The sequence below is a fragment of the Athene cunicularia genome (assembly GCF_003259725.1).
Source record: "Athene cunicularia isolate RWA chromosome 1 unlocalized genomic scaffold, athCun1 chr1_part2, whole genome shotgun sequence".
NCBI lineage: Eukaryota > Metazoa > Chordata > Aves > Strigiformes > Strigidae > Athene > Athene cunicularia.
This window is the reverse complement of record NW_020799092.1, coordinates 9,022,130-9,039,184: the sequence shown is the minus strand read 5'-3', so window position 1 is coordinate 9,039,184 and position 17,055 is coordinate 9,022,130. Positions and strand designations below refer to the sequence as shown.

At 35.6% G+C, this 17,055-nt stretch overlaps 1 protein-coding gene across 2 annotated transcripts in view; it reads right to left on the bottom strand.

Annotated features, from left to right (window-relative positions):
- Window positions 1–17,055, bottom strand: part of PLCZ1 (phospholipase C zeta 1) — a 53,351-nt gene that overhangs the window by 33,333 nt on the left and 2,963 nt on the right. For both annotated transcript variants that reach the window (XM_026867837.1, XM_026867838.1), the window contains exons 3-6: window positions 14,087–14,321; window positions 6,701–6,902; window positions 4,937–5,081; window positions 1,791–1,943 (exon numbers count right to left, since the gene is read on the bottom strand). In XM_026867837.1, the coding sequence (XP_026723638.1) occupies window positions 1,791–1,943; window positions 4,937–5,081; window positions 6,701–6,902; window positions 14,087–14,321 (735 nt within the window). The remainder of the gene's footprint in view (window positions 1–1,790; window positions 1,944–4,936; window positions 5,082–6,700; window positions 6,903–14,086; window positions 14,322–17,055) is intronic.

Here is a 17,055-nt window from a genome sequence, read left to right as displayed (position 1 = left end):
AGGGGAGGGGAGGGGAGGGGAGGGGAGGGGAGGGGAGGGGAGGGGAGGGGAGGGGAGGGGAGGGGAGGGGAGGGGAGGGGAGGGGAGGGGAGGGGAGGGGAGGGGAGGGGAGGGGAGGGGAGGGGAGGGGAGGGGAGGGGAGGGGAGGGGAGGGGAGGGGAGGGGAGGGGAGGGGAGGGGAGGGGAGGGGAGGGGAGGGGAGGGGAGGGGAGGGGAGGGGAGGGGAGGGGAGGGGAGGGGAGGGGAGGGGAGGGGAGGGGAGGGGAGGGGAGGGGAGGGGAGGGGAGGGGAGGGGAGGGGAGGGGAGGGGAGGGGAGGGGAGGGGAGGGGAGGGGAGGGGAGGGGAGGGGAGGGGAGGGGAGGGGAGGGGAGGGGAGGGGAGGGGAGGGGAGGGGAGGGGAGGGGAGGGGAGGGGAGGGGAGGGGAGGGGAGGGGAGGGGAGGGGAGGGGAGGGGAGGGGAGGGGAGGGGAGGGGAGGGGAGGGGAGGGGAGGGGAGGGGAGGGGAGGGGAGGGGAGGGGAGGGGAGGGGAGGGGAGGGGAGGGGAGGGGAGGGGAGGGGAGGGGAGGGGAGGGGAGGGGAGGGGAGGGGAGGGGAGGGGAGGGGAGGGGAGGGGAGGGGAGGGGAGGGGAGGGGAGGGGAGGGGAGGGGAGGGGAGGGGAGGGGAGGGGAGGGGAGGGGAGGGGAGGGGAGGGGAGGGGAGGGGAGGGGAGGGGAGGGGAGGGGAGGGGAGGGGAGGGGAGGGGAGGGGAGGGGAGGGGAGGGGAGGGGAGGGGAGGGGAGGGGAGGGGAGGGGAGGGGAGGGGAGGGGAGGGGAGGGGAGGGGAGGGGAGGGGAGGGGAGGGGAGGGGAGGGGAGGGGAGGGGAGGGGAGGGGAGGGGAGGGGAGGGGAGGGGAGGGGAGGGGAGGGGAGGGGAGGGGAGGGGAGGGGAGGGGAGGGGAGGGGAGGGGAGGGGAGGGGAGGGGAGGGGAGGGGAGGGGAGGGGAGGGGAGGGGAGGGGAGGGGAGGGGAGGGGAGGGGAGGGGAGGGGAGACTTGAAAATTTGAAAAATAAATTAATCAGATGTTTTCATAGCTCCTATATTCAGAGTTCAGATTCAGTAGTACTTTCTTCTGCAATCTTTGGCAAGCCATTCCCTGTATAGAAATCTGCCCTCTTTAAAGGCAGATGCTTTCTGTGTTTAGGCTACTACATATCCAACATAGGACTACAGTAGATGAACCACACTATGATAACTTAATTCATATTAAGTAATAGTTTACTTAAAATGAATCAGAGGGATTTCTGTATCATACTCAATTTTTAATATGCAAGTTTATTCAGTGTTAGTAAGTATGGTTCAAAATAACAACACACATTACTACAGCTGCCATGTTTCTGGATAAAATAAACTGCAACCAACAAACTTTACTTAACTGAACTTGTATATAAAATAGAATGAAACTTAATGCATCCAAAGCACTAGAAGTTGGACTCATGTGAACTGCAAGATCTAAGGCTTTGCAAAAATGTTAGTATGTTAGCTTTTAACAAATATATGCTTCAGCATTGTACTGAAAACAGTTTTCCTTTAAACAAAAACTTCCACATCAATCCACATGATTACTTTATGCTTTTTCTGTTTTCTTTATCTTGTCATGTGGGGTTTTTTGTGTTGTTTAATTATTTTTTGTTACCACTTGAAGTGTGTTTCAGACACCAGATGAGCAGTTTCATTAAATTCTGTTCCAGAATCACCACAGTTCTTTTCTTTTTTCCCTCTTTCACAGAGAAAAATGCAATGTTATTACCTCAGGAGAAGGTAGTTGTGTCACCACTGTATCACCAATTGTTGAAGTAAGAAGTTTGTCACCTAGAATATTTCTTAAATAGTCTGCCATTACTTCCTGTTGCTTAGGGCTGCAGTGGTTCTCCAAAGAGAGTACAACCGGATAGTCAGAAGCCTAGAAATATAATTTAAAGGCTTTTATTATTTATAAATAAAAATATCCAAAATATCTTACAATAGTCCCCTTTGTAATCTGTATTTTCCTTTATTTGCAAAACTTTCAGAATATATGTTGGTTGTTTAAGGTTAGTAACACCATAAAAAAGTACACAATATTTATGTAAAAGAGAAAGCACAATTGAAAAAGAGCAAAAAATACATCCTCAGGAAGTTAAGGGGGGTTAAAACAGGGCTAGACATATACAGAGATGAAAACAAACTACTAGGGTGATCAAATGAAGGTCAGATAAGGTCAAAATACTTCATTAGAGAAACCAGGTAATATCTATGCTGATCTGTGGAAAGCACATATTAAAGTGTATTTCTCCGATAATCCATAGAAAATAATTTTTCAGAGGCATTTAACATACTGAATACTGTTGGATGTAAAGAAAGTAGAGAAAAAATGTTAAATCAGCCAAAAATCAGGCTGATTGAATTGCACAAGGCAGACACAACCTGAAAGCAAAACATAGAATTTCTCACAGTTAATGGCTCAGCTGATACACAGAACTTCTAAAGAATGATACATTGGCTACTGTGTGTTTGAAACAGCATTCTCAACAAATGAATTTACAACGAATAAAGAGAAATTATAATTTCTTCTCCCAAAGAAAGAGTATGGGGTAAAACCTCCCAGACACACTAAAACACAAAAAATTAAGACTTAATCTCTTTTCCATTTCCTCTCTTTCTATTTTAAATTGAAAGCTTGATAAAAGTTACCATCTACTGCTGCCTTTTTGTCAGATGACTCATTAGGGCAATGTCCCTTCTGCCTATCTCATTTAATTTCAAGGAGAAAGCTTCAGAAATTCAAAGGAAACTTAATTTCAGAAAAGACTTAAAACACTACAAATGCTAGAAACATCAATGTTGACCATCTTGGTGTTTTTCAAAATCAAAGATTTCTTCATCTCTTCAGACCTAATATCTGCTCTTTCTTTTGCACCTAACGGTTGTATCTCAACTGCTCTGAAATTCTGTTGACTAAGTCATCCCAACAGGGAATTATCATGCTGAGTACATTAATTTTTTTAGGAATAACGACTAAGTTTCATGAAAATTAATTTCAATAAAGGGAAATAAGGGAAAAGAAAAAGAGAAAACAAAATTATTGCAATTTTCATGTACCTATAGGAAGAACTTGGAAGCTTTGACATAATTGTGTACCTTTAAATTTACATGTGACATATTTTAGTGATAGCTCCTTTAGTGGCAGGCATCTATCCTTAAGAACAATGAAAAAACTATGATAAGAAAACTGGCTTTCATCTAAATATAAATTTTAGCCACTAGTTTACTGTCAGAGACATGATTTACATTCTTTCTCTGTTTTGTGGGGGAAAGCACTTTTTTTGTGTACAGAATTTCCTCCATTGTTTACACAGTTTTATTAAGAGAAGGGAGAATTGTTTTGGTTTTGAAAGGTAAAATCAGATTCTAAAATTATTCTAAAATTACAATTGACAAAGTAAGACAGGATTAAATGTCTTTTGCTTTATTTTATGACAGATTTTAATTGGCTACATTTAAATTTGACAGTATCTTTAAAATTTGCTCAGAAATCATTGTCTTCACATGAACAAGCCTTGCATTTTTTTTATATCACGAACTTTTCTTTGGACTCTTTACACCTTATTCATCACAGTACTTGGACAAGACATGTGAACCATCGGAAATCAAGTAAAAATTAGAGAATAGCTTAAATGGCGCATGTCCATTTAGAACGTGTAAAAAAACTCATAAGCTGACAGTGGTTACTATAAACAAATACTGTCAATAAAATCTTTGCTTGGACAGGACTTAAACTGTCAGTTTCTAGGGGAAGTTCCATTTTATGTTTACCCTATTTTTACACTTTTCTCCTGAGCATTTGCCACGAACAGAAACATACCTTAGTCTGGATAGACAACTGGTATGAACAATTACCTATTGTGATTTTATTATCTTATTGTAAATTGTGCCTGTTAAATGAAGTTTTTATTATAGCTATGCACAATATGCTATGTATTAGCAAAAACTAGAGAGTTATACCTATGGGTTGTGAAGAAAAGTGAAATAAACCCATAGCTTTGTTTTCATTATCCTTTAAAATCCGACCAATTTTATATAAAAATCACAACAGAATAAATGTAGCTTTCTTAACTCTGAGAAGGCTATAAGTATATTTATGTAAAAATCCCTATAATTGTATGATCATAGGCATATATATTCACACACATAATGCTGGCCTGAAGACAAGAGTTATATTAATAGTCATTCAGGACTTCATCTTTCAGGAGCTTTGCCAGAAACCTATACAAAAGACTGAAACAGTGCCAAAAGCTCTTCAGCTTTCACTGCTTTGCCAGAGATAGGCAGAAGAGACATTACCCTAATGAGTCATCTGACAAAAAGGCAGCGGTAGATGGTAACATTTATCAGGCCTTGAATTCAAAAAGACAAAAAATGGAAAACAGAGTAAGTCTCCAACTCAGCTATAATCTAACATTTTTCTGTATTTCATACATTTAAGCATAGGATATAAGACAGACTGATAGCAACAGAAGAATAAGTGAAAAAAAATATTAAAAGATGTAAAGGAGTAAAATATCAAACTGATTCTGAAGTAGTTGTTCACTTTATATTCAGCTCTTCCTTAAATGACCTCAGGTGAGAATTCCACCTAGCAGGCTGAGTTAAGATCTGAATGCCTCCCACCATTTTGGTATATAATCATTATCTACAAAATATGTTTACTGTTCCTTAAATAAAATTTTTAAAATATATTAAGAACAGATTTGTTTCAACAATGCCCACTGCCACAAGCACCATCTCTCTCACCCTAGAGAATGAATCTCTGACAACAATCATGTCCCTGGGCTTTGTTAAAGCCACTGTCACATTTTAACCAACATATATTTTATATATATATTTATATATATATATATATATATATGTACATACCACAAATGCATACTTGTCTATCACTTGAATTACAGAATTAAATGGAATTTTGCTCGTTAAAGTGTGTCCGTGATACACAACAGGTTCATTGTTTGAGCCATCCCAGCAGTCAATTTCCAAGCAACGACACCCTTTTAAGAGAGCGCTTCAAAAGAAAAACAATTTTACAGTCAAAATAAAGATACCACACTTTCTTATATAAGTCACTGTGTTTCTGATTACAAGAACATTTAATAATTACAACCCCCCCTACTTTTTCATCACAGAAGAAAATAAATCTTATAGAATTATACAGATATGAGACAGAGCTATATTTTCTGTCGTTTATCTTAGGCATGTTAGGTAATAAACTTTATTAGAGCATTTAGGAGTAAAATGTATTACCTGAATAACCTTCATTAAAAGACTAAAAATGAGGGTCAAAGATTTAAATAAAAGAATTTTGGAAAGATGGCAAATTGTTGTTTAAAATAGAAGAAGAAATGTTTGAAATGCCTTTTTTATTACTATTCCAGGGTTTGTATGCAACTTTGAGAACCATTATACTTAAAAATAACATCATCACCCTTACAGAATTGGTTTGTGCTTAGTCTTTACATAATTCAGTTGTTCTCCCCCTACTTTATTTCTAAGAAGAAGTGCTAAAATTTCTTGGATGCCTTAAAGTTACTCTGTTTTAAATTTTTAACATGTTAATGGCACCCCTTAAAGGTCTTAGGTTTCTAATATTTGACTTGTTACTAATTTAAACATTTCTTGTAGACTATTTTACCTAATTACCAATCTGTCTTCTACACACTGCCCTTTACACACTAACAATGACTCTAAGGTGTTTCTAGCTTATTTTATAATTTTATATTTTCCTTACACAAATAGTAGATGAAGAACAGAGGGGCGTTTATACCCTCTATACAGTTACTTTAAGCAATGTAGTATTAATGTCATAATATTTTAAATACTGTTAGAAATAAATTCACTAGTGGTTCTGGTAGTTGCAAGCTATTTTAGAATATCCAGAGAACAACCAAAACAAAAAAAAGTTCAGATAAATGATGCTTTCAACTGCTTTCACTTAACTAAAGTAGTACAAAGTAATAGGAATGCTGGACATCTGTCTTCCAAATTCTTCATATTTTCTGTCCCTCTCTGTATTGCCTTTATTACATAATTCATTTGCTCCTTCCCTGATCATTTCTTCTAAATGTGTCTTGGCAATAAGGCATTCTGGTTTCCTTCTCCTCTTGGAGTCATATGCTATGCATTCAAAGACAAAGTTTCTTCTCCCTCCTGGCTACTACAATGCCCACATTTTGCTGTTGTTGTTTCTAAACTGACCACACTGCAACATACACCAATCACAGATATCCTTGACATACTCCACCATACCGTGCCCTTATGTGCTGTATATTGATCAGATTAGAGTTTGCTGAGGAATTTAACATTTATTTCAGGGAGTTATTTATTTTTGCATGGCATGTTGTGATTAATAACTGATTTAATCATATACTATGCAGCATACTATAGATTTAATTTGCTGCAAGGTAGATTTTTGAGATGTAAGTGAAAAAATAGATTGTTTCCAGACTGTGAACAGATGGTTTGGCAAATATATTGAAAAGTGTACACACAGAATGAAATACAACTCTTACATTTTCTACTTGTATCTGTGCTGGTTTTGTTCCTTATTGCTAAGCAGGATTATACGTGACTTAGTATTCATTAAAAAAAGAAAAAAGACAATATTTTAAAATGGTATCTAAATACCTGGTATATCCCCACAAATGACTGGGCCCTACTAGTTGGTCAGATATCAAGTAGGTGTTGTGAGAAGATGAAATAAAATAGTCGCATAATGGGTGGTTCATATCTTGGTAGACAGTCTTGTGTTCGTTTCTAAATATCGAACAGTCCGATGAGCTCATGTACCTTATAAATCCTTCAAATGACATCTGCCTTCTTTTCCTCACTGAACAAAAAAGAAAGCAAAAAATTTCTGGTATGAAGCTATAATTTATATATGTGAAGATTTAACTGATATTTATATCTGTGTACTTTCCATAATTTTTAATAGCCAGTTCTGAACATTGTAAACGTTATACAGCATAACATTTTCCTGCAATTTAAAAATTCATAACAATATAAACAGAAAAATCAGATGTGTACAATTCTGAAGCTGAATTGCTGGGGTTCAAAATATGAGATGAAATAAATGTGTTCTGCCATTTTTATTCTTCTATGGACACCAGTAAGAAGGGTTTGCAGTAGCCCTAATTAAATAAATACAAAAGAAAATATTTGTTGTTTAATTTTGGAAAGTGACATGCCAGTCAAAGCACAAAGGATCTTCTTTTCTCTGTGGAAAAAACCGGGAACTGTTCTCTAAAATGTTAGTTAGAGAGTGTCAAAATAATCTTGCAGAAACTATGATTCCTAGAACCAAATATATTCCTGACTGATGGAAAATTCCAATTAAATACTGATGAAATAATGTTTAAATTAGAAGCATTTGAAATAAAAATAGTATCTTAGCAAAATAAATGACTGCCCAGAAGATGAATTGCAAATCAAGCTTATTATATTACTGCTTCTATAACAAAATGTGCTAATTGCCTCCTTACCAGTGATAGTCATCCCATTTGTTTTGTTTTTGACTGATTTAATGACAAACATACCCATTATACTGTCAACTGCTGCTCCAATGTCATGCTTCAAATGTAATAATTTTGTAAATGATATAATCTCAGAAGTCAGCTTTGCTTCAAAACATAACCTAGTTTGAATTAGTCAGGGATTTTGCCTAGTTCTGGCTCTAAAATAACCTTATTATTGTCACCATGGTAGGGTAGTGATAATTAAACAGTAAGTAATCCAAGATTCTTTTCTGTTAAAGAGGTCAATGTATACAGAGTTTCGACAAAAAAAAAAAAAAAAAACAAACAAAAAAAAACAAAACTCAAACACCAAAATGCAAAACAATCTGATTTGTTAATTCTCAATACAGCAATAAGAATCACAATTTACAGGTTAGAATTGCAATTATCAATGTTCAATATGTGTACAGACTGAAAGATTTCTATCTGAATGAGAATTTATTAAAATCATTCCGATAGGAAAACAAAGAAAATAATTATTTCTATATTACAAATTTTTTTTTAACTAGAAAACTTTGCAAAGTTTTAAAATGCTAAACAGAAAGAGAAAATAAGGATGAAGAGCCTCCAGACATCATACATACATACATACATACACTGTTGTCCTTATCCATAAAAATGTTGTTCCTACCAGAAGTCTGTCAAAGCTATACTTTACGTAGTATAAGGGCTTGTGTCTCATAATCAGTTGTATTCCTCTGGTGAAAGCTTTTCCTAAAACTGGATATTTACACTCTCTTTCACACATCTGAATTCTTGTGTCTTATAAATCCAGCCTCAGCCACTGTTTTAGTTGAGGTTTTAAAGTAATCTTTCTTATTTCATGCAAATTTTTATGAAATCTGTAGGAATTTGACTGAGGCCTCTACTTTGTTAAATTTGGTTTACTTTAGTCAAAGGGATCAAAAATTTTCTTCTGAAAATGCATGCTCTCCCTCTTGCTCTGTCTCACACACACAAAAAACGAGTTTAAAAGAATGTATGTACTAACTGAAGATGTTTTTTTGATTCACAGATACATTATGGATTACTCAAGTTCTTTATCTGACAGATGCACCAAGTTTATATTGTTATTTACAAAGTAAGCAAGTTTTTCAAGACAGGATTATCCTTTTGACCTGTTTGTACTGTCTAGCAGGAAAATACAGAAGCAAAGTCATCAAATGGCACTACACTGTAAATAATAGCGGGAAGCACCTTCTTATCCTCACTGTGCCTCTAATCCTATCCATGCAAGTACTGAATAATTAACAATTAATTTCTTTGGGGAAAAAAAAAAAAAAAAAAAAAAAGAGAGAGAGAGAGATAGCAAGCATAAAAAAATAAAGTGCATTTGGTTGGCATGTTTTCTTTAATCTCATTTAATGACTCAAAACTTCTATTCAAAATTAATTAAAAAAGGAGAGATAATCAAATGTTTGTGTAGAACAAAACTGTTATTTGGATGTAAGACACAACTGTGAGGTGTGAATCACATATCCACCACTTCTATGATCAATTCCATCAAATGATTCCTTCAGTCAAAAATGAAAGCTTTAGCACACACACAAAATGTTATGCAACGTTATGCCATTAGACATCTAAACTGTACAATAAAAATGTAAGAGTAATGCATTCCATACTGTTCCTGAACAGTACACTCAGAGAGTTAATTCAGATTATCTAGCTCAATAGCACTGAAAAGACTTGTGTCTCTGCACACAAATGTTAGGGATGCACTAAATGTTATAGACAGACATCAACTAAAATCTAATCAGTTTTCATTTTAATCTTGACATACTAGTGCTGGCAAGTTTATCAGATAGTGGTTGTTACTATTAGCAAACCAGTCAACGAAGTGTCAAAATCTGCCCTTGTCTCTTTCTTCAATACACAGGACAAGGACAGCAGATGAGTCCAATCAATTATCCTGATGAAGAATGTTCTATACCAAATTCAGAATGACAGTTACACAAAATGGTTTATCACAGAGCCAAATAAACCAACTATCATGTCAGTTATAACTAGAATTTCCAATAAATATGTTTGAGTGGAAGTATTAGTTCACTCAAGAGAGCATGAACAATACAAATGTTATTTCATTCAGTAATATTATTTCCAATTACAAGACAAAAAATTTTATCAACAAAGAAGTATTTGGCTCAGCATCTGAAATTTAAACCAGACATTGAATTAAAACAATAGAAAATTAGTTGATATTTAAAATGTGTTTTCTAACTGACTAAAGATTCTTCATTGTTTAACTGCTTTATAGCTTTTAACTTTCCCATCAGAATACATAAAACAAAAGAAAACTTTTAAACTGGTAATTTATAATTAGTAAACATTCATTCTCAGAAAGAGTAGATACATTCAATATCATATCTTCTAATTTGAAAGGCAACCTCAGAAAGTAATGTCATAAGGAATGGAAGGTTTTATAGCTATTACTGGACAGTGAGTGACTCTTCATGAAACACAAAATATCTTCTGTTTCTTGTTGAAAGAGTGGTCCAGTTTCTTCTTTCCACCACAGTGGGAATGAACAGCATTGATTTTCCAGGGTTATTATCCCAAAAGGAAGATTTTCTTTTTTTTTTTTTTTTTTTTTTTTTTTTTTTTATTATCAAAGACTGGGAACCAAGCTAGAAAAGTTAAACATCTGAGATTCATGTTCCACAGAACAAAGTAACAGCTTGCAGTAAAATGCAGTTAGCTCGGATTTCCTTTTCTTACCTTCGTTGTAAATTTTGCCTCAAGTTATGCTCAGTGAAACAGTAGAAATTTTACACCGCAACTTGAAGCAGCCTTCATTACTGAAGAATATACATATTACAGAAACTCAGCAGAAATGTTATACCACAACACGAAGCAGAGGAATATCCATATTACAGATTTAACAAACCCCCACAATGAGCGTTCTCATGATTCAAAAGGGTGATCAGGCACCTATGAAGATCTTATATAATACTTCTCCAGGTAAATCAAAGGGACATATAAGCCTTTGGGTTTGTGGGGGAGGGGCTATGCATTATCACTAAATGACTAAAGTGAGAGAAGACGCTATAATAAGCAGCCAAGCAAAATGGCAGATAAGAACCCTAAGAAAAATAAGAAATGGTTTGTAATGACCAGCAAGTTGAAGAATAGCATATATAGAAGGATAAGGGGAAAAGATGAATGACAGAAGAAAGCAGAGAAAAGTGAGCACCATGAAAATAGATAAACTAAAACACAGAAAGAAAAAAGTAATAAATATATAAAAGAAAAGGCTCTTAAAGTAATAAATGTATGAGGTTTTTTGCATAATGGTTTCAGAATATTATTTTGATTACTTTAAACACTCATCAAAATATAACTGAAGCTTTTCTTCAAAAAAACTACGGCAACCACACACAAACCCCTCCAGGGTAGCTAAACAAAGAAATTATGAGCTCTGTAATTATGACTGACTCAATAGGAAGAATTTATTGGTTAGAAAAATTAGAAAAATTTTGTCTGCAAAGTATTACTGAGATCTGGAAGAACCCAGTTTGAGCTCCAGATTCTAGGCTGAATAATGGTGCTAGCTGCTTCCCTTCTACTGCAACAAGAAAAATGTCATGGATTCACTGAGACAGAGTAAAAGTTAAATAGCATTAAAAGGAAACTATAAAGGTGATATTTAAAGTGTGGACAGGCTACAAGGGAGGAATATAGAAACAGTGCTCAGGCATGACAAAATGGTGTTCCAAAAGCAAAAACTCAGCCAGAATTGAAATTGGCAAGGCACATCAGTGGCATCATGGAGCAGTTTTATTGCTGCACTGGCTGTATTTAAAAAGGAGTAAGTGGGTCTGCTGTTGACCAGGGCAGGTGGTTTAGTGATGTCAAACACAGATAATGCTGAAGTACTCAGTGCTGTCTTTTTCTCTGTCTTAATCAACAAAGTGTAGACTTTGTGTGTACAGATAGGGTTCAGGGAGAAAAGAAACTACCAACAGATAGAATTTAAGATAAAATAGAGGTTACTGAAGAGAACTCAACACATAAAAATCCCTGGGACCCAATGAGATGCATCTGAGGGTGTTAAGACTGTTGGCTGATATCACTGCAAAGGTATTCTCTATCATCATTGAAAGGCCATAGAGATCAAGAGAGGCCACCACGACTGGAGAAGAACAAATGTTACACTCATTTTCAAAAAGGGCAAGAACTTTCTGTGCTCACGGCTCAGAAAGCCAACTGTATCCTGCGCTGCATGAAAAGAAGTGTGGCTAGCAGGTCAAGGGAGATAATCCTGCCACTCTACTCCACTCTGATGAGATCCCATCTGGAGTATTCTGTCCAGCTCTGGAGTCCTCAGCACAGCAAAAACACGGACCTGTTGGAGCAGGTCCAGAGGAGGACCACAAAAATGATCAGAGGGATGGAGCACCTCTCCTATGAGGAAAGGCTGAGAGAGCTGGGGTTGTTCAGCCTGGAGAAGGCTCTGGGAGACCTTATGTGGCGTTTGAATATTTAAAGGGGGTTTATAAGAAGGATGAGGAGAGGCTTTTTATTAGGGCCTCTTGTGATAGGACAAGGAGCAATGGTTTTAGACTAAAAGAGGGTAGATTTAAGCTAGATGTAAAAAATACATTTTTTACAATGAGGGTGATGAAACCCTGGAAGAGGTTGTCCAGAGAGGTGATAGATGCCCCATCCCTGGAAACATTCAAGGTCAGGTTGGATGGAGTTCTGAGCAACCCGATCTGCTTATTGCAGGGGAATTGGTCTAGATGTCTCTTCCAACCCAAACTTTTCCATGATTCTGATTCTATGATTCAATTCAGGGAGCTATAGGTTTGCCAGACTCACTTTTATCCCTGTGAAAATCATGCAAGAACTCTTGGAAACCATTTCTGGGCACATGAAGGAGACTGTGGATCTCTGTGCTTTGGGGTTTCTATGTTTTGACTAAAAAAAAAAAGCATTGAAAAACCTATTCTGAATTCAGGATTAACCTTGTTTTGAGCAGAAGGCTGATGTAGCTGCCCTCCTTAGTTCCTTTCCATCTGAACTGTTCCATAATTCTGTGACAGTAGAAGTCTGTGTTTAGAGACCTACTCTTAGAAGCTGATCAGAGAACAAAGTAGAAACGGCATCTCAGCTTGAGAGAGCATAATTATTAATTATAGCTTTAGCCCCAATAACATGGATAATGACACATGACGGAAAAGAATAATAACCAGACTCCATGCCTGCAGGAGATAAGGATCCACCATATTTGCAAGACTGCTTCAATGCATCCCTGATATCATTACCAATCATATCCAATTGAGGGAAAACCAGTGTACCTGTCTAAGGTTTCAGTCTTTCTCAGTAAAGACAGAGATATAACCTTCTCAGTAGCTACATCCTTGGGAGTTGTCTTCCTCTGTGAAATCTCTGTTATTAGATTACTTCTACATTTAAACTTTCTGCCATATGACACTCAAATATAGATATATCAAGTGCAAAGAGTATGATTCATGGAGAGCATTCTATTAAAACAAGTTACAGGTTTAAATAGTATGAAATGGAAGTATTATATCAAATTCTAGTAGCATATATTATTTCAATTTGTAAAATAAACTTTAAGCAAAAAGCTTGACTATATCAGCAATGCTGTAACAATTAACGTGACCTCCAAGTACGATTAGAACAATCATCCTGTAAAATGTGCTTTGAAATGCAATAGGTTTAATTAAACTACTTGCTCTTTATTGTAATTGTGAATCACAGTACTGAGTAGTTAAATGAAACTAAATTACATAACATTAAATTCTGAGATTTTATTTAGTCTTCAGAAATGCTGTCCTCAGTCTTCAGATTTTAATACTGATTTTTTTTTTAAAAAAAAAAATCAAATCAATCAATTATTACTGATTTAATTATAGTTAATTTCCTCTAAGAGAAATATCCTGGTCTGAACAGACCAGTTGCTAACAAAACATCATTTCTGGATTTTTTTATCTTTATAATCCAATATTTATATTCCTCTAATTAATTAAACAAAATTATTTTTGAACACTTAGTTAAACAACAACAACAACAAAAAAATCAGTCTGGCTTCCTAATAATGGTCATTCACATGTTTCAGTGGACAGTAAAAAGATTTAGTGCAGTTTATATTAGCTCATCTACTGTACAAAAATTGTATTTTGTTTGAAGCAATCTACATGTAGTTTTGGACCAGCCTGTTGCAACAAGGAGTATGACTGACAGATCTGGTAAGTAATGTAATATGCTATCACTAAGCAATATGCTGTGAATGCTTTATTAAAGGTTTCTTATATTATTACATTCAGAATGTTTAAAGATCTGAATTCCAAAAAATTAACATTTGGTACAAGTGCTTACAGAAGATATTATACAACATACATATATAATTGCTTACATTAGTTTTCTTTAAAATGTTCAATTTGCATAGTCAGACGAGTATTCAAAAATATAACGGCGTCACTGACAGAAGCACAATAAATAAGAGCTAGAAATCAAATACTTAAACTATGCATACCTTCTTCAATGGGTTCATACTTCAGAATAATTTCTAAGGCACTTGTTTCACAAGCTGTGGTTTCATATTTTTCTCTTCTGAGAAATTCAGTGAGCTCGGTGGCAGATAGAATTTTGCAGTCTGGAGAATATGCACAGAAAAGTTCTCGAAATTCAGATCTGTGTACAAGAGCTCGATAAATTGCCCTGAAATCTTCTATGTTAATCATCTGTGTCTTACGTTTGTCAAGCGTTTTCTGAAAAACAAAACAAAACAAAAAAACAGTCAATATCAAGATATTCAATGACACAAAGATACACAAAACCCACTCTATTATAACTGATCATGAGTGAGAATAATAGAGAAAATCTCAGGCAACAATGACTGCAATACATTATCAAATTATATTCTTCTATTTTTATCTGCAACTTTTAGATTTGACTTGCTGTGTTAGAAATTGATTGTAACTGCTTAAATGCTAATTATGTCACATGGTACATTTTAGTTTGTATAAAATATTTTTATATAACTCATACGCAATATTAAAACTCATTATCTAAAATCTCTAAAATGCTATGCAGTAAAATAAATCTGCAGCATAAAAATTATCAAGTGGAAAGTATATTTAATATAAGATCTCTCCAACAGCAGTTTAAACTGTATTGTAAATACTGTCAATTACATTTACATAGAACACACAGCAAATGGTAAACTAAGAAATGAAATAAGGATGACTAAATTATCATGAGATGCAAATGCAATGCATCAAATAAGAAACAGTATTAAAGTTTGAAGACAAGATACTTTATAATAACGTATGACATTGTGTTCTGTTCTTAACAAGCCAGAATGTTTAACTCAAATTATTCACACTTTCAGAATTCTTAAACTATAAGCTTGTTTTCGTAGACCTTACAAAATGTTAGCGCATTAATTAATCTCGGTGTTTTAGTATAAAAGCCACTAGAAAAATAAAAAGGGCAAAAGAATATGAGTATAACAATACTTTTTTTGCCATTTCTAGATTTTTCTCAGGCTTAACCATTTTATTCATCCTTTAAAATTTTCTACATGAAATATGTAATTGTGCATATGAAATATAGAAGTTTCTAACATTTCAGATTGTATTATTCTTAATATTTGCTGAATTAAGAGAAACTGGAAATTTACTGACAAAATTACTCACAAAAATCAGAAATAAATAGAAATCCATTGTGTCATTTATTATCACTGTAAACTGATCAAAATTCATAATTGTTAGCTCCTTAAACTGAGACTACAAAAAAGGTTAAATCTCAGCATCTAATAACATGGCACCTACTACAGTTAGTAGGGATTTCCCAAAAGTGTTCATAAATATGGAATGACTTACCTGAGCTCTGTTTGCTTTTTAATGAAGACTCTTGATCAATACTAAATTAGATTAGATTTGAAAAAACACCATAAAAACTAAAAGCTTAACGATACATTACCAGCTTCTTCCTATGCAGTACAGTCCCTACTAAGAGATGTCTGAATAAGTACAATAAAAACAATACCTTAAATATACAAAACAAGTACAAAAGTAAATTTCATGAGGAATTCTAGCCAAAAAATTTACTTAAGTATTTGCTTTGGGTTTGTGAAAGAGAATTGTAATGATCATCTTTAACAGAAATTACCAGCAAGAAAACAATTCAATGCAAATGCCAATAATACGCATTTCATTTCTTCTTGAGAAATCCCATATCTAAGGTTGATATCCTCAATCTAATTTTTAACATCTTTAAGAAAACTGCAACTTTACTCATCACTTAGAAAGAGAAAATACCAACTTATTCTGGAGCCAAAAAATCTATTGGGTCTCGAGAGTCATTCTCTTAGATATTAGGACAATGTGAAGCTGGGCAAACAATTACATTTTCTATCTCAGTTTTTGCTTGTTGAAATACAGGCAATAATATTACACAGGAGAACTTTTCAAAATAAAGTTATGAAAATAATGTTGATATTAAAAAAAGATTGTCATAAAATTTTTGTTAGTATATTTTTATTTTCATTGCTAATATCAAATCTTTGCTATTCAGGCAAAGAAGTATCTTGACAAAGACAGTCTTCAGAGGAATAATATAAAAATGTATTATTCCTTAAAAAACTTAATGTCCATAATCCTGATATTGCTCAAAGGAACATTACAGTAAAAAAATTCAAAGAGAATAGACAAGAAAAAAACCAGCTTATTCTTTAAAAACTGTTTTATATAAAATTTAGTCATGTATAACCACTCAATTAACAGTTGATGTATACTTACTGACAATGATGCCAGTAAGATTTCCTTCCAGACTGCCCTACTTGCATTTTTACATATTATACTGATGAAAATTTGAGCCTCAAAACTGAATATACTCAAATAACAAAGAATCTCTAACAGTACTGCTACAAATAACTAGATTAAACTACTCAGCATATTATATTGTTAAATATAACTAGATCAGACTTGTTCTATGGAGGTCACATCCTCAAATAATTACTCTCCACCCATAATTGATCATCTCTCTCAAATTTCTGTCATAAAGCCAAGTAGGTAGAAAATACAGGAAACAATGACGAAATTTCAAGTTCTCATGAGATCTTCAAGGTTGTGAATTCTCTCAGTGCAGTGCAAGTTCAAAAACAACAGGCAACCACTTCAAGAAGGGTTGAGTTCACACGGCCAGTTTTACCTTGACTTAACAAGACAGAGCACAATGAGAGAGGAACACAATAGAATGAGGAAATCTTAATGTCTTCCCTCTGCCTGCCTTCCTGTCAGCATGTGATCTAAAAGTTTCTGATTTGCCATAGTTAATTCTCTTCTGTTGAATATGAGCAGAATCAACCATCTGGTTACAAAATTCTCAAAGAAATTACATATATGTCTAGCCACTTGGCTTCATTCCCTTAAGAAAACAGCTTTACCAAACAGTTATTTTTAGTTAAAAAAAAAAAAAGGGGGGGGGGGGGGGGGGGGG